At 43.7% G+C, this 23,347-nt stretch overlaps 1 protein-coding gene across 1 annotated transcript in view; it reads left to right on the top strand.

The window, feature by feature from the left end:
• The window catches only part of SLC7A8 (solute carrier family 7 member 8), a 56,757-nt gene that overhangs the window by 75 nt on the left and 33,335 nt on the right, over positions 1 to 23,347 (top strand). Inside the window, exons 1-3 of the mRNA XM_007449549.1 lie at positions 1 to 855; positions 21,992 to 22,196; positions 23,258 to 23,347. The exon at positions 1 to 855 is cut by the window's left edge and continues 75 nt beyond it; the exon at positions 23,258 to 23,347 is cut by the window's right edge and continues 71 nt beyond it. Of these exons, the coding sequence (XP_007449611.1) occupies positions 705 to 855; positions 21,992 to 22,196; positions 23,258 to 23,347 (446 nt within the window). The 5' untranslated portion in view covers positions 1 to 704. The remainder of the gene's footprint in view (positions 856 to 21,991; positions 22,197 to 23,257) is intronic.

Below are 23,347 nucleotides of genomic sequence, written 5' to 3'. Positions count from 1 at the left end.
ATCGGAAGAAGGAAAACAGGCACAAGAAAACAAGCGAGACCGAAGAGGACATCTGGAGAAAGCGCAAGGCAGGAGACGGGGAGGGGAAAGCAACCCACACGCCAGGTGGAAACAGGACCTAGAGCAAACCGGTCGGGTCCACGTTGTTTCTGGGAGAGAAGAGAGTACAGGAGGATTGCCTTTTTTCCTCTCAGTTAATGAAAACTACTTTTATCCTCATCATAAAAGAAAAGGGTAAGGGGAGGTAAAGGCAATCTGTTTTCTTAGGGGAAGAGCTGAGGGAAATCCGGACTACCTCTTTGAAGCATCTGAAATAAGCCACTGCCTGGTACACATTGCTGAAAGGTCCTGGTTTCTGAAGACCTACATCCTTTTTCAGGAGAATTCCAGCCAGAGTAGCTGGTACAGTTCTATTTTTATATTGAAATATCTATGTCTCCCCCCTGCCGCCCCCAACAACACTTTCCTTGTTTGTAAGCACGAGTGACAAGAAAGTGTCAAGGCAGAGTAGGAATATTTTCATTTTTCTCTTTTATCTGCCTGGGTCTTTTTTTTTTTTTTTTTTTTTAAGAGGGTAGGAGTGGTCCTTATCACATCACGGAAAAGGACGTCTCCATTTGAAAGGCTTTCTCTCTAAATATATTTACAGCCATATGCATTAGAAAGAGATATACCTTTCGGAGGTTGAAATCCTACTGAGAAACATGGAAAAAGGAGCCAGGCACCGAAACAACACCGGAAAGAACCACCCAGGTGGGAGCGAGTCGGAGGCCAGCCCCGAGACTGGTTCTGGAGGGGGCGGAGTGGCCCTGAAGAAAGAGATTGGATTGGTCAGTGCTTGTGGTATCATTGTAGGTGAGTCCAATTCCTTTCCCCACCGACCACTCCTCCCCGACTGGTGGTCCTCTTGTAGAACCTTAACCCCTCATTCCCCCAACCCCCGTAAAGCACTGTTTCTACTTCCTGCTCCCTTAGAAGAGAGTTGTCATTCACCTGTGCTGTAACCTATTCTCACTGGTCAAGTTTGAGAGGTATAGGAAGTGCTGTATGTCATACATCTCTTCCTCCAAACCCGGCTGAGAAGTTCTGTCCAGCGTTCACGGAATGGAGCAAATAGGGGCACACATCTGGCTGATGGTCATCGTTTCCTGGGAGCTTGTTGAAAATATAGGTCTCCGGGCTCCACACTTGAGGGTTCTGATTCAGTTGACTTAAGGTAGGGCTGGGGAACCTAGATTTTTAACAGGCTTTCCTGCAGCCATCTCCTTATCAGGCTGTGGACTGGCTTTTGAGACATACTTAGTCGCTGTTTCATTGTTTACATTATATGAGACTATGGGCCTAGGGGGTGTGTAATAATAAAAATAGCTACAAACAGCAGTATAAGAATGCCTTTCTATAGCTTTTACACCTTATACAGCACTTTCTCTTGGCAAAGTACATGTGATAGGGCTGTTATTCCCATTTCACAGATGAGGAAATAAATTATGGAAGAAGAGACAGATTTTGCTTTTCTGTAAATGTGTAGTTGGCAGTTTCTCTCGTTGCTTAATGGAGTCCATGTAACATCCACGTCTCTTAACATCCACGGAAGACCCTGTGAGGTTCTCAAAGGGAAATGGGAATAACTAGAATTGGGAATCCGGCTGGGAGGCTTTGAAACTGGGGGAGCCTGAGTGTCCCCGAGAGTGCCAGTGCAGGCCACTCCAAACCCCTAACTGTACTCTACCGGGCAGGTGGTCCCAAATAGGGCTCCATCTCGAGACAACACATATTCCTCTTTCCAGAGAGGCCCTAGAGATCGATGGGCAATGGGTCATTACTGTCCTCACTCCAGAGGGTGAGAGTTTCTTCTGCTGTCTTTGGTAGAGGGCTTTACCTTTTTCCCAGAGAAAGGGGCCTGGGACAGTCAGGACAGATAGGTTTCCGTGCAGACTTCCTTTTGAAGGCATGTAGTGTCCTGGTGCCCACAGCACTTGGATAACCCCATGGTCCTCATGGTAGCACAGAGGCATTTTGGCACCTGAGCAGTGGTGGCACTGGAGAACACCCTTGAAATCAAATAAAATCAGTACAATATTCAGATAGTCCTCTTCACCTCTACACCCAGCCTTCATACATCATGTTGTCTCCACTCTGCTTTCAAAGTGGAATCCCACTTTATCTAATTCTCTGACTCTGGGAGGTTTTCCAGGCATCTACAAGTTTTAAGAAAGGTAATGTTATTTTAAACAATTATAGTCATGATTTGAATCTCTCATTACCTTTTCTGTCTCTCCTTTATTTCAATTGCTCTAAAAAATGAGATCAGCAAAGTACTCAATATGTGTAGCACATGCCAGTTTAAGGTCTGTAAATAGCCCAGAGCCTTTTACCTCTTTCACCCGTTTGACTGAGAGGATTAAGAATTTTCCCCCCTTTGGGAAGGTTCTGTTTTATCCACAGAGTGCACACCCACATATACACAAGCACAATCAGACCTCCTTCCTGCCTCAGCCTTGCTCACCCACCCCTACATATGTGCAGGTATTCAAGGGTAGAGAATATTCTCCTATATACTGAGCTTGTTTTTGTCTCTTTCTTTATCGTTTGTCTAAGACTATGAAGAAATGGGAGTGTCCAGGTATAAGAGATACAGTTTTAGTTGGGTGAATGCTACTACTGATTTGTCCACAGCCTCATGGATAGCACTTCACAGTAAAAATAGTCCCAATGCTCCCATTGGTATTATAGCAACCAGAATAATAACTCTGGTAGTCTATGGTGAAAAGAGATCCCAAATATGTGATTTCAGAGAAATCAGGATATTTTCCCAAAGTGCAAGAGTCCTTGTACAGTTAATAGTCACGATTGTATCTCCATTTAAGCTGAGACACACATTTCCCCTTTAGGGTGATGTGGAGACAAAATCCTTTCCATTTCCCCTCCTGTGTGGCTGTTGATTTACAAATGTGCTGAGTAGCTGCCCTGTCCTCTAGAGGGGTTTCCGAGTGGATGACAGTGATTCAAGTTTTTTCAAGACCAAATGCAAAAATAGAAATGGCATTTTTCACGTGGAATTCAGTGATCTGGTGTGCACTGTCAACACTGTGGAAGGAAGAGAATTTGAAGGCAAAAAGAGAAAGGAAATTTCCTAAGGTCATGAGATATGGGAAAGTAGCAACTGCCCCAAATCTATCTCATATCCAATTGACTTAGAGGGATAAGTTAAACTATGTTTCATAAAACCTCATAAAATTTCACTCACAATCATCACTGATGATTTAAAGTAGGAATAACAAAATGGCAGGTGTTACAAGAATATAAAATGATCTAATAGAAGACTCATGCCCTAGAATTATTTATAATCTGACTGGGGAGATGAGATTTCTATACATTAGACAGGGAACATTGGAAATTTATGATATGGTTGAGCTGTGTAAGGAGGACAAAGTTAGGTGAATGGTGAGAAGCACAAAGAGAGAGAAGTTCTCACCCAGAACTAGATTAAGAAGCATCTTGAAGGACATGGAGACAGATGGAGTAGAGAAGGTAATTCTGGGAGATTGGCAGGTAGACGGAAAATGACTAAACTGTGATTTCCTTGAGCAAAAAAATGTGTCGTATACGTCTCTGAGTCTTTAGTGCTCAGCAGAATCCCTGACATGAAACAGTTACTCAGATGATTGTTGAATTTAATTGAGCCTTGGACAAAACTCTGAAGACAGTAGTAATAAAAAGTATTTGTCTGAAGGGCTCTTGGGAACCTGGCTTGAAAATCTTTAAGCCAGGAATAATTTCATCAACTTGGAAATGAGGTTGACCTGTTTTTAATTTTTTAACATCACCTCTGCCCTAATCTAACCAGCCTATTGCTCTCCACATACTTGGCCAAGGAAACCTGTTGGCAACAGGTGAACTTAGATTTCTCCATGAATGTGGAGTCACCCCCAAATCTAAGGAGAGTATGAAGGAGCAGCAAAATTCATTAATTGATGCTATCAAAGCTACTGTTAATAGCTGTCATTATTAAACACTTATTATGTGCCAGACACTGTCCAGTTACCAAACATACATTGTCTTATTTATCCCTCACAATAATCCCGTGTGGTAGGCACTTCCTCGCCCTTCATCCAGATAAGAAAATAGAGGCTCAGAGGGACAAGCAACTTGTTGAAGGTCACACAGCTGAAAAGTATTGAAGACTCAAACCTAGAGCTTGTCTGAATCCTGAATCAAGCTTGTAAGCATAGTTCTCTACTCTTTTAATTTTCATGTCCTAAAAGAGGTGTTTTTATTTAGATCCTGGGCAGAGGTCCTTATTTGTTTGTTTTTTTGTTTTTTTTGGCTTTTTTGCTGTACGCGGGCCTCTCACTGTTGTGGCCTCTCGCGTTGCGGGGCACAGGCTCCGGACGCGCAGGCTCAGCGGCCATGGCTCACAGGCCCAGCCGCTCCGCGGCATGTGGGATCTTCCTGGACCAGGGCACGAACCCGTGTCCCCTGCATCGGCAGGCGGACTCTCAACCACTGCGCCACCAGGGAAGCCCCCTTATTTGCTTTTATAGATGAAGCAGTTAGTGTTGCATTCCAGGCGAGGAAGTGTCCCAGTATAAATGAGAACTGAGCAATCTGCTGGGAGTGGGAGAAGGTACCGTTCTGGTACAGTTGCAGGAACACTTGTTGGGGAGCCTGAGGTACGCTGGCTCAGCTACTGCAGGATGTGATCAGCACAGACCATGCTCCCATCAACTCTCCCACATGCACAGCTTTCCTCTCTGGACCAGCATTCTTTGCAGCCATGGTAGAGGTGCCCAGAGTTCCTGGCTGTTTAGGTCACTTTATATCAGTTATGTATTTAGGTATGTACCCAGAATCTAGGTCTGAAGGCACTAGTTCAGCTACAGAGCTTACAGAAAAGATTCATGATTTGTTAGACCATTTTGTTTTTAGCACAATGTATGTTTATGGGGTACCTTGGTATATTTGCTGCAGAGCAATATTGGATGCAGGTCTAGCTATTAGACCGCTCTCTTTCAGCTAACAAGATGTTTAAAAAATAGTATTTATTGAGCTCTTACTAAATGCCAGTTCCTGTGCTATAAACTCTTTACATATATTACCTTATTTAATCCTGACTACAGTCCTATGGAAATAGGTATTATAACTATTTTATTTTAATTAATTTATTTATTTATTTATTTTTGGCTGCATTGAGTCTTCGTTGCTGCACGTGGGCTTTCTCTAGTTGCGGCAAGCGGGGGCTACTCTTCGTTGCGGTGTGCGGGCTTCTCATTGCGGTGGCTTCTCTTGTTGCGGAGCGCGGGCTGTAGGCGCGTGGGCTTCACTAGTTGTAGCACGTGGGCTCTAGAGTGCAGGCTCAGTAGTTGTGGCGCACGGGCTTAGTTGCTCGCAGCACGTGGGATCCTCCCAGACCAGGGCTCGAACCCATGTCCCCTGCATTGGCAGGTGGATTCTTAACCACTGTGCCACCAGGGAAGTCTCTATAACTCTATTTTAAACATGGGTAAATTGAGTCACAGAGCTGGGAAGTAATTTGCCTGGGATCACACAACTGACTACTGAGATGGTCTGACTCCACAACCAAAGCGCTTAGCCATTCCCCGTTTCTAATTGGTAACCAAGAGAGGCAGGAGGGAGGCTGGTGTGTATTGTGTGGTGGGGCAGTGGGACATGCAGGTCCATAACCCTGACATTGGAGTCTGGAAAGAACGTGGATGTCTGATGCTGGAAAAGTTGGGGGGAAACTTCTTTTAAATGCTATTTGTCAACAAAGAAGTGTGGCTATAGGTATAACCATACTGAAACGGCACTGGACTGATTTGGAAATATTTCAGGTCCAAAAGATTTTCAGACCCGTGTGTTTTTATACCACTTTAGAAAATTTTACATTTTAGTCTCTAATTTGATGTATTAGCTTTCTAATCCCCAAAATGTCAAGTGGATGTTAACCAGAGGCTGGAGTGTGAAAATTGCTTCTCGAGTTTGTAATTCAATTTTTTTTTTAAAACATGGAAGGATTAGCACTTGGTTCATTCATGATGAAAACATGTTTAAAACTGTCATTGTTCTCAAAGAAAACTCTGAGACAGAAGCCAACTAGGACACTTGTCAAAACAAACACATCTTGGTGAATAGAGAAACGCTATACCCAGCGGTGTAATAATAATAATAATATAAGTAGCTACCATTTCCTGAGCACTACTACGCACCCAATTCGTAGTACCTGATCAGTGCTTTATGGATATTCTCATCTAATCCCATGAAATAAGTACTGTGATAGAAAGGACGGGATTGAATGAATAAGTAACTGAACAGTGGCAGAGCCAGGATTCCCATCCAGGTCATTGAACTCTGAAGCCACTGGGCTTAATCAAAATGCTCCACAGCATGGAGCTCAGGGCGGCTGGAACCAGGGATCTTGTTGCTTCGTGCCAGGAACCAAGGAGTTCAAGGAGCAAGCTGGTTGAGCCTGCTACTGGCAGTGCTGCAAGAAAATAGAAACCCAGCAGGTAAAAAAATAGGTTCCAAGAAACAGAAACAAACAGCCCATTCTGTTCAGAAAAGCAGCAACAACAAAAACACCCTGTACCCAGATCAGATGACCTTCTCAGAGAGGCCAGCACCATATATATCACTTTTTCTGAATGAAATCGGCTTACTGAAGTGGCATGGAGGTATGGGGCATACTGGGTGAGGCTTTCAAGTTGCCCAGCTACCAAGGTTTTCTGCTTTCCTCTGAGGGTTAATCCAGCAGCACAGCTGCCTGCAAAGAAACGCTTCAGGAATGTCTGTTGTTGCTCTTGTTGTTTGGTTGTTATTTTGGAGGGGGCTGGTGAGGGGTTATCAGAAAAGCAGGCATGAGCAAATAATCCCAAGAATATATTCTGAACCACCCCAAACAACAGAAAGTTAGGAGTCCACCCCTTCTAATTTTTAACTCCCAGCTGAGCGTACAGAGCAAGAAGGATCATGCCTTGTTCCCCTCCCAGAACTTGCCTGCAAAAGAGCCCTCCCCACCCTCACCCCCGCACCAGCTCTTCTCCCTGGACATCTGGAATGGCAAAGTGCAGACAGCTCCCTGGCTCAGGGGTAGGGACTGCTGGTCATAGGATCCGGATCGGCCCATATTTTAACATTTCGCAAACACTCATTCAGCGTTATGTGCTAGGCCCTGTGCTAAGCACCGGTAAATTTTACTTGTAAGAAGCCAAATTATCTCTCAAGTCTATTTTAAGCTGTTTCATTTATAGAATGAATGAAGTCTGAGCTGAAAAGCTTTATCGATTGCATCTCATCCCTCATCCTTCCACACAGTCATGAGTCTTCCCATTGGTTTGCTCCCTGCTGTAAATATCTTCAGCATTACCAGTGATGTCACTCCTGGGGAGAGGGTTTCACACTATGCCTTAAGATGTTCTAGGCAACCTCACACTGAGCAGCATATTGTGAAGGCCGATTACCCAGAGGGTGTTCCATTGCTGCAGAATTGTTAGTGTACTTTTCTCAGTATATATAGATTTTCAAGGTGTCTCTTTGTACATCTGTGAGATGCGTAGCTGCCTCTTTAGAGTACAATTCTGCATAGGGTGTTTACTCAGCAGCTGATACAGCCAGGTCAGGTTGCCTTAGGGATAAGGAGGCATTTGTTAAGTGGGCCCTGATGCTGGAAGTAGGAAGCATAGAGTGAATTTTTCAATGATTTGTATTAGCATGTTGTGGAAAGGGAGGAACCATTGATGATATCACAAAACAGGAAGAGCTTTGGAGATAGTCCTGGATTTTTAACCTACTTCCCTATTTACAAGCTTGGTAACCTGGAACCAGTTAATTATCAGTAAACTAGAAATTTCTCGTGGAGTATTAAAATAAGGCTGGTAGGGCTTCCCTCCTGGCGCAGTGGTTGAGAGTCCGCCTGCCGATGCAGGGGACGTGGGTTCGTGCCCCGGTCCTGGAAGATCCCACGTGCCGCGGAACGGCTGGGGCCCGTAAGCCGTGGCCGCTGAGCCTGCGCGTCCAGAGCCTGTGCTCCGCAACGGGAGAGGCCACAACAGTGAGAGGCCCGCGTACCGCAAAATAAATAAATAAATAAATAAAATAAAATAAAATAAGGCTGGTATCCTATGGTATATGTTCAGTAAATATTAGTTTTGTTCTCTCCTTTAAGCTCATCGTCCACCACTCCCTCTTCCCCCAATCCCCACTCTCACCCCACCTCCACACTCACTAATTCTGGTTTAGAAACGTAGATTAGATTAGGTTGATTGGGTGATGGGAAGAACTGGCCAATTCAGCCCAAGTCTGACCTGTTTATCAAGCAGCCAATGCTTTTCCTTTTCTCTCCGTTGACTTGAGTCTACTTACTCAATCAGCTTCTTGTGCTTCCCCTGTTCCAGGAAGCTTTTTTGGAATAGCCTCCGTCGGTGACCTTTTCCATCCCTAACATCTTGTCATGAGTCACAATTGCGCTCATGCAACTTCTGCTCTCCCTGGTGGTGTCAGTTCTGTGTCCACATGCATCATGTTCACTTCTCTGCACGATTCCCTGAGGGCAGGGACTGAGTCTTTCTCATTTTCACATCCCCATGTATTCAGCCTGGCACAGGGTTAAGTGCTTAGAAAGTATTTCTTGAAAAATAGCAGTCAGTCTAAGCCAGATCATACAGTAGAGACCTGTCTGCCAGCAATGTGAATATGCTTTATTTTTTTGGCCGCATTCGGGATCTTAGTTCCCTGACCAGGGATCGAACCTGCGCCCTCTACAGTGGAAGCGTGGACTCTTAAACAATGGACAGCCAGGGAAGTCCCTGAATATGCTTAACAATACCATACACTTAAAAATGGTTAAGGTAGGGGCTTCCCTGGTGGCGCAGTGGTTGGGAGTCCGCCTGCCAATGCAGGGGACATGGGTTCGTGCCCCGGTCCGGGAAGATCCCACATTGCCGCGGAGCGGCTGGGCCCGTGAGCCATGGCCGCTGAGCCTGCGCATCTGGAGCCTGTGCTCCGCAACAGGAGAGGCCACAACAGTGAGAGGCCCGCGTACCACAAGAAAAAAAAAAAAAAAATTACAAACTGTGACGACTGTGGTCTCTGAGTTGTGGAGATGGAACTGAGAGCTTGGGAAGAACTAAGCAGCTAGAATTTGCAGGACAAAAGACAGAGAGGAGAGAGCTGCAGAGGAGAACTTCACAGATCTGTAGAAGGTGCCTCTTGATTATTCAGAAGAGTACTGATCAGCACATGCATGTGAGAAAACTAACCAAGGCCAGAGAAAGAACCACTGGAAAGTTGCCCTCTACCCATTAGATGCCAGTAGCACCACCTCCCGAGTTGTGACAGCCAAAAATGTCTCCATACACTACCAATGGTCCCCTGAGGGTGGGGAGATGGTACAGAATTGCCACTGGATGAGAACCACTGAGGTAGACAAAGCCTCTCACTGCTGGTGCCTGGTTTCCCAACCAGACAGGGAGATGCTGGAAGCCCGATGTGAATCCTTAATGGTCATTTTTGAGGGCTCAGCACTCTTAGCCCCTCAGGCCAGGATGCCTGTCTTTCAATGGCTAGTGGATGGTGGTTGGCTCCATCTATGTTAAAAGTCCATGTGTGAACAAGTGCTTCCCAATTACCTTTCGAAGCAAGCATGTACAGAGTGGGTGCTCAATAAATACTTCTTGAGATGTAATTACCTGTTGGCCACCCACCTGTGGCATCTAAAAACTGTACCTAGACAATGCTTCATGGTCCTGGCTCTGCAGTGCTATTTCAGAGCCAAACTTCCAAAGCAAGACCATTATTGGTGTCTTCTAGAGATTATCTCTATCCCTACTGCTGTAAATCCTAGTAGCTTCTTATATTTGCTGGCATTAAACAGATTATAAAATGTTTCCACGCATGTGTGATCGCCTTTCATCCCCACAACAACCCTGTGAGGTAGGCAAGGTGGGAGCAGGTATTCCCATTTAACAGATGAAGTAGGGGCTCTCAGAAAAATTCAGGTCACACGGCTTATGAGTGGCAAAGCAAGAACTCAATGGCTCCTCCGACTCTAAGTCCAGCACCCATTTCACTCTTTAGCATGGAATCCGAACCAACAGAGTCCTAGAGCGCCTTCCACATCTCTGTTCGGCAGGAGATGGCAACACCACAGGGTGTGTGTCGGAGTCTAGACCAGCCGTCACCCTGAGGTAGCTGTTTGTACAATCCTGATGGGAAGTGGACACAGGGTGAGAGGCCTGGTGAGATTCCAGGCCTGCCATGAGGATCAAAGCCTGGCCTCGATATGCTGACCCTACTTCCATGCTGTTCCCCTAGTCCTGAAAATCCTGAGACCCTCCCAGCCACTTTGTGGGAGAAGCACAAAGAAGGTTTACCTTGGCTTTCTCTGGACATCATAGAAAAGGACAGAACCTCCAAGGGCCAGGAGAAGCTCTGGCTAGATTCCAAGAGGAGCATGAGTCAGTAGGGAAGGCCAAAGCCTTTTGGATTTGAGAGTCTCTTGGGCATTAGAAGTCTGTAATTCCATGCCCTAGGAAATTCTTTGATGGCTACAGCGTTCTAGCATGAACAGGCCTGGAAGTGAGTAAGGCCTTAATATGAATCACATGGGTATTTGCCCACAGGTGAAGTCAGCAGTTATTCATGGCAAATGTGGATTTTCTCAATTCCAGCAGTTTTTCTAGTGACAACTTGCCCACTGATACAACTTGGCCCCTTTTTAATGGAGTGGTTCACTTGGCTTTTCTTTGCCAGAACAAGCCAAGCTGGACCTCATCGTCCAGGCATTCTAGGACTGATTTTTCACTAAAGAAGATCTATGTGATGAGATGGTTATTTTCCCAATTGGAGTGGATGAAAGAGAGGATTGAAACCCTGACCTCCAGTACCTTGGCTCTACCAGACAGTTGGGCATCTCATTCTTGAATGGCTTTGTAGATGATGAGTCTAAGAGGAAAACAATGGAGAAAAAAAAATCCATGCCATAATCAACTTTCTTCCAACCTCTCATCAAGAAAGGTTCATAGCCAAGGTAGAAAAGCCCCTTCCCAGTTCTCCTTTTTCTTTTTTTTTTAATAAATTTATTTATTTTATTTATTTATTTCTGGCTGTGTTGGGTCTTCGTTGCTGCACACGGGCTTTATCTAGTTGTGGCGAGCAGAGGCTACTCTGCGGTACATGTGCTTCTCATTGCGGTGGCTTCTCTTGTTGCAGAGCGTGGGCTTTAGGCCTGCGGGCTTCAGTAGTTGGGGTGCGTGGGCTCCGCAGCACGTGGGAGCTTCCCAGACCAGGGCTCAAACCTGTGTCCTCTGCATTGGCAGGCGGATTCTTAACCACTGCACCACCAGGGAAGCCCCCAGTTTTCCTCTTTCAAAGCCACTCCAGATAACCCTCATTTGGATAGTGTAAAGTTTAAAAGCCCTGCAGTTAAGGTGTGTGTTGTGTAATTTCTAGAGGAGAGGCAGCTTGGAGTAGGAGGAACCCTTGGGCCAGGAGTCCAAGGTCATGCCTCTCATCCAGGCCTTGCTACCTATGCAGTATGTGACTTTGATCAAGCCTCTTCACCTCTCTGAACCTCAGTCTTTGCAAAGGTAAATAGGGATGATAGTGCCTGACCTGTGCACCCAAGAAAGTAGCTGTGAGAATCAAGTAAGGTAATGGACATGAACATTTTGTAAATCATCATTGAACGTGGTATTGCAATAGAAGGAAAGAATCAGATCTGTGTTCCAGTTCTTTAATAAGCATCTTCTGTGAACCATTCTCATTGACTATAGGGTGGAGCATGTAAAATTGACAATTTTCAGGGAAAAGCTTAAGGCTGTGACAGAAGATTTAGGTTCTAATCCAGTTACTACTAACTTACCCTGTGATTTAGGCAAATAACTACCGCTCTGGGTCTCAGTTTCTTCATCTGTAAAATAGGAATAATAATATCTCCCTCATTTTCTCCATTTGGAAAAATGAGAATAATAGTTGCCCCACTTTCTTTCCCCATAAATTAGAGATGGTAATAGTAGCCAGTCTACTCAGCAGTGAAATGAGTAGGTTGCTTTACTCATTTGCCTACAGTACACACTTGACATATTTCAAAGCTTTTGGAGGCTCCACATAAACAGGTATATTAAATTGCTCTGTGGAGATCAGTTCTAGATTGACATCAGACATCATTTATTCGGTAAATATTTATAGAGTGTTTACTATGTGACATTTCACAGGTAAGCAATACAGTTTCTGCTTTCACAGAGCTTGCAGTCTTAGTGGGGGAGATATATATTAATCAAATAATTACACTAAAGATTGTATATAATAGGCATCACTTTTTAAAAATTTATTTTTATTTATTTTTTTATTAATTTAATTTTATTTACTTTTTATACAGCAGGTTCTTATTAGTTATCTATTTTATACATATTAGTGTATATATGTCAACCCCAATCTCCCAATTCATCCCACCACTCCACCCACCACCCCACCCCCGACATTTTCCCTACTTGGTGTCCATACATTTGTTCTCTACATCTGTGTTTCTATTTCTGCCCTGCAAACCGGTTCATCTGTACCATTTTTCTAGGTTCCACATATATGCGTTAATATACGATATTTGTTTTTCTCTTTCTGACTTCACTCTGTATGACAGTCTCTAGATCCATCCACGTCTCTACAAATGACCCGATTTTGTTCCTTTTTATGGCTAATATTCCATTGTATATATGTACCACATCTTCTTTATCCATTCATCTGTCGATGGGCATTTAGGTTGCTTCCATGACCTGGCTATGGTAAATAGTGCTGCAATGAACATTGGGGTGCATGTGTCTTTTTTTTTTTTTTGCATTTGCCTGCAATTTGGTCAAATAATATATATATTTTTAACATCTTTATTGGAGTATAATTGCTTTACAATGGTGTGTTAGTTTCTGCTTTATAAGAAAGTGAATCAGTTATACATATACATATGTTCCCATATCTCTTCCCTCTTGCGTCTCCCTCCCTCCCACCCTCCCTATCCCACCCCTCTAGGTGGTCACAAAGCACCGAGCTGATCTCCCTGTGCTATGCGGCTGCTTCCCACTAGCTATCTATTTTATGTTTGGTAGTGCATATGTGTCCATGCCACTCTCTTACTTTGTCACAGCTTACCCTTCCCCCTCCCCGTATCCTCAAATCCATTCTCTAATAGGTCTGTGTCTTTATTCCCGTCTTACCCCTAGGTTCTTCATGACGCATGTGTCTTTTTGAATTATGGTTTTCTCTGGGTATATGCCCCGTAGTGGGATTGCTGCGTCATATGGTAATTCTAATTTTAGTTTTTTAAGGAACCTCCATACTGTTCTCCATAGTGGCTGTTATCAATTTACATTCCCACCAACAGTGCAAGAGGGTTCCCTTTTCTCCACACCCTCATCAGCATTTGTTGTTTGTAGATTTTCTGATGATGCCCATTCTAACTGGTGTGAGGTGATACCTCATTGTAGTTTTGATTTGCATTTCTCTAATCATTAGTGATGTTGAGCAGCTTTTCATGTGCTTCTTGGCCATCTGTATGTCTTCTTTGGAGAAATGTCTATTTAGGTCTTCTGCCCATTTTTGGATTGGGTTGTTTGTTTTTTTGATATTGAGCTGCATGAGCTGTTTATATATTTTGGAGATTGATCCTTTGTCCGTTGATTCGTTTGCAAATATTTTCTCCCATTCTGAGGGTTGTCTTTTTGTCTTGTTTGTAGTTTCCTTTGCTTTGCAAAAAAGCTTTTAAGTTTCATTAGGTCCCATTTGTTTATTTTTGTTTTTATTTCCATTACTCTAGAAGGTGGATCAAAAAAAATCTTGCTGTGATTTATGTCAAAGAGTGTTCTTCCTATGTTTTCCTCTAAGAGTTTTGTAGTGTCTGGTCTTACATTTAGGTCTCTAATCCATGTTGAGTTTATTTTTTTTTTTTTTTAATTAAATGCAATTTTATTAAGGATTTCAAATTACATATGTCAAATTTCTAGAATGGAATAGAACCATTTTGAAACTGGAGAGATGGCATAGATGAACACTGATATCCCTTGAAACTCCAACTTTATTTAAAAAACAATTGCTCTGCAAACCATATTCCCCTTTATATAACAAGATGAAATAGTATCTACCTCTTCACTTTGGCAACAGCTATTTCCTAAAGGAATGAAAAAAACAAGTAGTGATTTTGCTACTTCTTTAAGTTCATTAAAAATGGGATTCTATCTTTAGATTAAAATTTTTAAGTTCAGAAAAAGCTGTGTTCAGGTGAGCTATGGGTGCAAAAGAAAAAAAAAAAGTCAAAGAATGTCTAATCAAAACAACCAAAATCATTTTGAAAATAAAGAGGAAAAACAGGTGTTTTCATGGCATTTTCCCCTTTTCCCCCCTATAAGCTACTGCAATTGGTTAAGGATTTTGAGTTTATTTTTGTGTATGGTGTTAGGGAGTGTTCTAATTTCATTCTTTTACATGTACCTGTCCAGTTTTCCCAGCACCACTTATTGAAGAGACTGTCTTTTCTCCATTATATATCCCTGCCTCCTTTCTCATAGATTAGTTGACTGCAGGTGTGTGGGTTTATCTCTGGGCTTTCTATCCTGTTCCATTGATCTATATTTCTGTTTTTGTGCCAGTACCATATTGTCTTGATTACTGTAGCTTTGTAGTATAGTCTGAAGTCAGGGAGGCTGGTTCCTCCAGCTCTGCTTTTTTTCTCTCAAGACTGCTTTAGCTATTCGGGGTCTTTTGTGTCTCCATACAAATTTTAAGATTTTTTTGTTCTAGTTCTGTAAAAAATGCCACTGGTAATTTGATAGGGATTGCATTGAATCTGTAGATTGCTTTGGGTAGTATAGTCATTTTCACAATATTGATTCTTCCAATCCAAGAACATGGTATATCTCTCCATCTGTTTGTGTCATCTTTGATTTCTTTCATCAGTGTCTTATAGTTTTCTGAGTACAGGTCTTTTACCTCCTTAGGTAGGTTTATTCCTAGGTATTTTATTCTTTTTGTTGCAATGGTGAATGGGATTGTTTCATTAATTTCTCTTCCTGATCTTTTGTTGTTAGTGGGTAGGAATGCAAGAGATTTCTGTGCATTAATTTTGTATCCTGCAACTTTACCAAATTCATTGATTAGCTCTGGTAGTTTTCTGGTGGTATCTTTAGGATTCTCTATGTGTAGTATCATGTCATCTGCAAACAGTGACAGTTTTACTTCTTCTTTTCCAATTTGTATTCCTCTTTTTCTTCTCTGATTGCCATGGCTAGGACTTCCAAAACTGTGTTGAATAATACTGGCGAAAGTGGACATCCTTGTCATGTTCCTGATGTTAGAGGAAATGCTTTCAGTTTTTCACCATTGAGAACAATGTTTGCTGTGGGTTTGTCATATGTGGCCTTTATTATGTTGAGGTAGGTTCCCTCTATGCCCACTTTCTGGAGAGTTTTTGTCATAAATGGGTGTTGAATTTTGTCAAACACTTTTTCTGCATTTATTGAGAAGATCATATGGTTTTTATTCTTCAATTTATTAATATGGTGTATCACATTGATTGATTTGCGTATATTGAAGAATCCTTGCATCCCTGGGATAAATCCCACTTGATCATGGTGTTTGATCCTTTAATTTGTTGTTGGATTCTGTTTGCTAGTATTTTGTTGAGGATTTTTGCATCTATATTCATCAGTGATATGGGTCTGTAATTTTCTTTTTTTGTAGTATCTTTGTCTGGTTTTGGTATGAGGGTGATGGTGGCCTCATAGAATGAGTTTAGGAGTGTTCCTTCCTCTGCAGTTTTTTTTTGTTTTTTAATTTGGCTGCATTGGGTCTTCATTGCTGCGTGCACGCTTTCTCTAGTTGCGGTGAGCAGGGGCTATTCTTCATTGTGGTGAGTGGGCTTTTCGTTGCGGTGGCTTCTCTTGTTGCAGTGCATGGGCTCTAGGCACACGGGCTTCAGTACTTGTGGCTCGCGGGCTCTAGAGCACAGGCTCGGCAGCTGTGGCACACGGGCTTAGTTGCTCCATGGCATGTGGGATCTTCGCGGACCAAGGCTCGAACCCGTGTCCCCTGCATTGGCAGGCAGATTTTTAACCACTGTGCCACCAGGGAAGTCTCCTCTGCAATTTTTTGGAAGAGTTTGAGAAGGATGGGTGTTAGCTCTTTTCTAAATGTTTGAGATAATTCCCCTGTGAAGCCATCTGTTCCTGGACTTTTGTTTGTTGCAAGATTTTTAGTCACAGTTTCAATTTCATTACTTGTGATTTGTCTGTTCATATTTTCTATTTCTTCTTGGTTCAGTCTTGGAAGGTTATACCTTTCTAAGAATTTGTCCATTTCTTCCAGGTTGTCCATTTTATTGGCATAGAGTTGCTTGTAGTAGTCTCTTAGGATGCTTTGTATTTCTGCAGTGTCTGTTGTAACTTCTCCTTTTTCATTTCTAATTTTATTGATTTGTGTCCTCTCCCTCTTTTTCTTGATGAGTCTGGCTAAAGGTTTATCAATTTTATTTACCTTCGCAAAAAAACAGCTTTCAGTTTTATTGATCTTTGCTATTGTTTTCTTTGTTTCATTTATTTCTTCTCTGATCTGTATGATTTCTTTCCTTCTACTAACTTAGGGCTTTGTTTGTTCTTCTTTCTCTACTTCTTTAAGGTGTAAGGTTAGATTGTTTATCTGAGAGTTTTCTTGTTTCTTGAGGTAGGCTTGTATTGCTATAAACTTCCCTCTTAGAACTGCTTTTGCTGCATCCCATAGGTTTTGGATCATCGTGTTTTCATTGTCATTTGTCTCTAGGTATTTTTTGATTTCCTCTTTGATCTCTTCAGTGATCTCTTGGTTATTTAGTAACGTATTATTTAGCCTCCAATGTGTTTGTGTTTTTTACGTTTTTTCCCTGTAATTGATTTCTAATCTCATAGTGTTGTGGTCAGGAAAGATGCTCGATATGATTTCAGTTTTCTTAAATTTACCGAGGCTTGATTTGTGACCCAAGATGTGATCTATCCTGGAGAATGTTCCGTGTGTACTTGAGAAGAAAGTGTAATCTGCTGTTTTTGGATGGAATGTCCTACAAATATCAATTAAATCTATCTGGTCTATTGTGTCATTTAAAGCTTGTGTTTCCTTATTAATTTTCTGTCTGGATGATCTGTCCATTGGTGTAAGTGAGGTGTTAAAGTCCCCCACTATTATTGTGTTACTGTTGATTTCCTCTGTTATAGCTGTTAGCATTTGCCTTATGTATTGAGGTGCTCCTATGTTGGGTACGTATATATTTATAATTGTTATATCTTCTTCTTGGATTGATCCCTTGATCATTATGTAGTGTCCTTCCTTGTCTCTTGTAACATTCTTTATTTTAAAGTCTATTTTATCTGATATGAGTATTGCTACTCCAGCTTTCTTTTGACTTCCATTTGCATGGAATATCTTTTTCCATCCCCTCACTTTCAGTCTGTATGTGTCCCTAGGTCTGAAGTGGGTCTCTTGTAGACAGCATATATATGGGTCTTGTTTCTGTATCCATTCAGCAAGCCTGTGTCTTTTGGTTGGAGCATTTAATCCATTCATGTTTTAGGTAATTATCGATATGTATGTTCCTATTACCATTTTCTTAATTGTTATGGGTTTGTTTTTGTAGGTCCTTTTCTTCTCTTGTGTTTCCCACTTAGAGAAGTTCCTTTAGCATTTGTTATAGAGCTGGTCTGGCAGTGCTGAATTCTCTGGCTTTTGCTTGTCTGTAAAGCTTTTGATTTCTCCGTCGAATCTGAAAGAGATCCTTGCCGGGTAGAGTAATCTTGGTTGTAGGTTCTTCCCTTTCATCACTTTAAATATATTGTGCCACTCCCTTCTTGCTTATAGAGTTTCTGCTGAGAAATCAACTGTTAACCTTATGGGAGTTCCCTTGTATGTTATTTGTTGTTTTTCCCTTGTTGCTTTCAGTAATTTTTCTTTGTCTTTAATTTTTGTCAATTTGATTACTATGTGTCTCGGTGTGTTTCTCCTTGGGTTTATCCTGCCTGGGATTCTCTGCACTTCCTGGACTTGGGTGGCTATTTCCCTTCCTATGTTAGGGAAGTTTTCGACTATAATCTCTTCAATATTTCCTTGGGTCCTTTCCCTCTCTTCTTCTTCTGGGACCCCTATAATGCGAATGTTGTTGTCCCAGAGGTCTCTTAGGCTGTCTTCATTTCTTTTCATTCTTTTTTCTTTATTCTGTTCCATGGCAGTGAATTCCATCATTCTGTCTTCCAGGTCACTTATCCGTTCTTCTGCCTCAGTTATTCTGCTATTGATTCCTTCTAGTGTAGTTTTCATTTCAGTTATTGTATTGTTCATGTCTGTTTGTTTGTTATTTAATTCTTCTAGGTGTCCGTTCTTTAATTTTTCTAGGTCTTTGTTAAGCATATCTTGCATCTTCTCGATCTTTGCCTCTGTTCTTTTTCCAGGGTCCTGGATCATCTTCACTATCATTATTCTGAATTCTTTTTCTGGAAGGTTGCCTATCTCCACTTCATTTAGTTGTTTTTCTGGGGTTTTATCTTGTTCCTTCATCTGGTACAAAGTCCTCTGCCTTTTCATTTTGTCTGTCTTTCTGTGAATGTGGTTTTCCTTCCACAGGCTGCAGAATTGTAGTCTAATTTATTTATTTATTTGTTTGTTTGTTTATTTTTGGCTGTGTTGACTCTTTGTTGCTGCACACGGGCTTTCTCTAGTTGAGGCGAGCGGGGGCTACTCTTTGTTGTGGTGTGCGGGCTTCTCACTGAAGTAGCTTCTCTTATTGCGGAGCATGGGCTCTAGGTGCATGGGCTTCAGTAGTTGTGGCATGGGGGCTCAGTAGTTGTGGCATACGAGCTTAGTTGCTCCACAGCATATGGGATCTTCCCAGACCAGGGCTCGATCCCGTGTCCCCTGCATTGGCAGGAGGGTTCTTAACCACTGCGCCACCAGGGAAGTCCCAGCATCACTTTTAAGTAAATGTAATGTGAATATTCTTTGGGCTCCAGTACATAGCTGTGCTCTGAGTGACATTCCTCCCCCTGTAGAAATTCTAGAGGCTGCTAAGGGGGGGGAGACATCTGATTCTGGTTTTCTAGGTAGCGGCTTCCTAGAATCAGGGCAAGGCATTCCTCTCCTTCCCATCCCGTAGTGCTCAGTTTTGGTTAGCATAATTCAATTTTTTTTTCCACTTTTATCTTTTTCATTTTAATTGGTCAGAATTAAGATTGTTGATGGGGAGAGCTCAAGTTTTATAAAACAAGAACTCTTGTCCCAGTGCCAGCCCTCACAATCTACTACGGCAGCTCCATGGAAGGACACATTATCCAAGAATCAGTGGAGACAGGAAGTAGTCAGACCCTCGAAAAGGGCTGTTGGTCTTGCACCTCCCACCCTCCACCTGGGGTGATGGGGAGGGGCACATACTGTGGAAATGTCAGAACGAAAGCAGGAGAACCGAAGTGCTCCCTCATCTCCACTGCGGTGTTTTCTGAGAACCTTAGTGGAACTTTGACACTCCTCATTCCTGAGAAGATGGAATCTTTTCAGTACATCCACTGCCCTTTTCCCTGTGGCAGCAGCCATTCCTGGTTCTGAGAACTGCCTAGCTATCTCCCCACCACCCTTTCGGCACCTTAAAGACCAAAGCCAAACCTTGTTTTTCTCCCATATTGATTGTTTTTCTAACCCCTCGAGCTAGTTTTATAACCTTCTATTGCCCTCTTCTTGTCTGGCTTTAAAATGCCCTACAGATGACTCTTCTGATAAATTCCTGCCAGGCAAGGAGTTTACTATTACCTTTCAGCGCTATCAGCAATCCCATCTCATGTTTAGTGTGGCAGGTGAAGGGTCAGTTGACAGGGTGACTGTGTCCTGAGTCCTGGGATGCTACCAAGAGGCCCTTTTAGTCTCCACTGACCCAGCATCCATGCACAGCACACATGGGGACAGGTTGAGGACAGAGGACGGCTGAAAGGTGTCCTCTCATTCCAAGCCTAGGACTTTAAATAAAAATACCAAAAAAGGAAAAACCTTTAAGAACTGGTGGCGCCTGGGATCTCATTTTTCTATCTCTCTTTGCCTGACATTTAGATCACAAACTTGAACATGAGGGATTGTTTCTTTTAGCTTCACTTCTATATGCAGCCCTGTTCTGTTGGGATAGAGTTAGCACTAGGGGAAAGAAGGCCTGTTTGAGACATAAATGTGCCTCCTTCCCATCGGAATCTAGCTGTAGCCCCAGGCCCTCCGATTTTGTATTTCAGTCTCACCGCTTGGCTGTTCTTATGCTCCTCCTGGGCCCTTCCCTCTCTCATTACTCATCTCACGCAGCAATTTTTTAGTTTGAAAAGGGGCAGCATATTCTACGTCCCGAAAGAATGAAATATTACTGCTTTTAGGATGTGAATATTCTCTTCTCTTCCCCTTTGACTGAATTTTGGTTTAGAAGTGAAAGTTTCAGGACTGGATTGAGGTTGAGTTGTAGTTGAGATCTGAAAGTCAGTTTTTGAAATTCGAGCATAAAATCATATACTCTGCATCTTACTCAGCCCAGACTTGTTCCAAACCACTGGAGAGAGGGCATTCTTTTTTTTTGGCCGTGCCGTGCAGCATGCAGGATCTTAGTTCCCTGACCAGGGATCGAACCCGAGCCCCCTGCAGTGGAAGCTCAGAGTTCTAACCACTGGACTGCCAGGGAGGTCCCCAAACCACTAAAGAGAGATGGTGGGAATTTGAGGTGTCCTCAGAACACTGTCAAATCCAACTGGCCTCAGCTGGCTGCCAGCTCTGTATTTCGACCTGGATCTATTTAGTCTCTGCTTCTTCCCCCAGGCCCTCATTAGTTTGGCAGGGTGGGGCACGAAGAGGGAGCTTTCAAAACACCTATCCCTGGACTCATAAGAAGTGGACAAAGGAAAGCTTAGGAAGGAACATGTCAGGAGCTGCCTCCACACTTCTGCTCCTCCCCCGCCCGACACACATCCTAGTAGCCAACATTCAGTCCCTGGGGCCATCGTCACCTCTCAGGAGCAGACCATCCCCTTGCACGCAGAACAGAAGTGGATTAGTGGAAAGAGCCCTTGGATTAAGCATTAGGAGACCGACTTCTAGATCCAGTTTTACCTACCAGTAGCTGTGGAATTTGGAGAAAGCCACTTAACCCCTCTGTGTCTTAGTCTCTGTGTTTGTAAAATAGAGAGAAACGCCTGTACTCCCTCCTCCTCCTGATTCCATGAGGTGGTTGTGAGGGGCACATGAGACAATGGAGGGGAGAGACCTTTGGAAGAATATGGTGCTGAGGCTTTGCACATATTGCACCCCGACAAACCACTTCCAAACTACCAGGGCTGTTCTGATAGGGCTATTTCATGCTCCGCACCAAGGGTGGGGCCGTGTGTCTGGGGTAGAGGCCAGCCTCCAGGAGTGCTGCCCATACTCATGGGTCTTGAAGACCCCAGACACAGGGTGTGACCACAATCTGTCCAAAGGCATTACTCTTCAGCTCATTTTTAGAGCATTCTTACTGGCAGCCAGTCTCAGAACAGCCCATTTTTTCCAGCCCTTCCATTTCCAGCTAGCCTTAAGTAAGGCCTTTGTCACCACCTTGGCTGGACTACGTTCAGCCCAGTCAGTTCAGTCTGCACCACCACTTACTACTGTGTGGACTTGGGCGATGCACTTGGTATCTCTGAGACTCAGTTTTCTCCTCTGTAAAATGGGAGAAATGGTATCTGACTCTATAGGCTTGTCCTGAGGATTAAATGATGCATGTAAAGTACCTGACCAAGTTCCTGGTCTCTACGTGTCCAGTGTCTGCTCCTCTTTCCCCTACTTCTAAGGAGAATTATTGCTAGACATACCTGCCTGGAGGGGATTAGTGCATCCCCAAGGCACTGCATCAGATCAAAGGTGAGAGCACCCCTGCAGGTGCTGGTCCTGCCAACTGTACTGACTGTACCGTCTCCCCTGGTACCCTTGGTGCCTCTTTCAGGGAACATCATTGGCTCCGGAATCTTCGTCTCACCCAAAGGTGTGCTGGAGAACGCCGGCTCTGTGGGCCTCGCTCTCATCGTGTGGATCATGACAGGCCTCATCACAGCTGTGGGAGCCCTGTGCTATGCTGAGCTCGGGGTCACCATCCCCAAATCTGGAGGTGACTACTCCTACGTCAAGGACATCTTCGGAGGACTGGCTGGGTAAGAGGATGTGCAGGGGACCGAGCGGTCCCAGAAGCCAAGGCCAGGGCTTTCCAGCATGCCGAAGGGCGCTAGAGCTTGGGATTCCTCTTTTGCCTCTAAGTCATGGTTGCCAGTTCAGCCTGTGTCCCCTTGATGCCCCTGAGAGTGGCAGAGGAACCAGGCTGTAGTTTTAATCTCTGTTTAGGGCTTTTTGTTTTCTGTTTTTCTTTTTTTTCCTGTGCCATGAAGCTTGTGGGATCTTAGTTCCCAGACCAGGGATTGAACCTGGGCCCTTGGCAGTAAAAGCATGGAGTCCTAACCACTGGACCGCCAGGGAATTCCCTTAATCTCTGTTAACCTTAGTGGGCAAGAGTCTATGAGTGAGAACAAGTAGAACTAAATGACAACTCTGATTGGAGATGCGTGGGGAAAGCACATCACAAAAACAAAGCCCTTTTATCCTGACAAATGAGAGTGACCACTAAGGTATGGGGTACTTTTCACGTTACCAAGGATAACGGTATCCCTGATTCCAGACCCTGATCTTGAATATCCTCAGCCCCTGCAGCCCTGTTACTGAAGACCTCAAACCTCACCAAGGGGCCCAAGGGCGTGGAGGACACTACCACCTCAAACCCCCAGCCGATGCCTCCCCTTGGCACTTGCTTAAGTGGCCACACCTTTAGCATGCCCTGACTGTGAAGATTCTGGGGTTGCAAATTTTCTTTTCCACCAGTGAATGCTGGGGGCCAGAGAAGAGATGATGAAATGATGAAAGGAGCAGGGAGAGAGAAAGAACACCAAGACGTGTCAGTACTAGTTGAAACAGCTCTTCATTGTTAAACCAATTTACCGTCATTGCAGAGGGCTAGGTGTCTCCTTTGAGCAGTGTCTGGGTTCCTCAGCATCCCTGAAAACAAAAAGGAACCGCACCCCTTTAGCCCACCTGCCTCTCCTAACACTGCCCAGTGACTTGCCCGGGCTTCCCTGAGGGCTTCTGAATCCCTGCCCTGCCAGGCGAGGGGAGCAGGGGTCTTTATTGGTGTCTTGGCTCAAGTGCTGTCCCATTCCCCCACCAGGTTCCTGAGGCTATGGATTGCTGTGCTGGTGATCTACCCCACCAACCAGGCTGTCATCGCCCTCACCTTCTCCAACTATGTGCTGCAGCC

The sequence above is a fragment of the Lipotes vexillifer genome, unplaced genomic scaffold (assembly GCF_000442215.2).
Source record: "Lipotes vexillifer unplaced genomic scaffold, Lipotes_vexillifer_v1.1 scaffold1093, whole genome shotgun sequence".
NCBI lineage: Eukaryota > Metazoa > Chordata > Mammalia > Artiodactyla > Lipotidae > Lipotes > Lipotes vexillifer.
The sequence above is the reverse complement of the archived record's forward strand: the minus strand, read 5'-3'. Positions and strand labels throughout refer to the sequence as shown.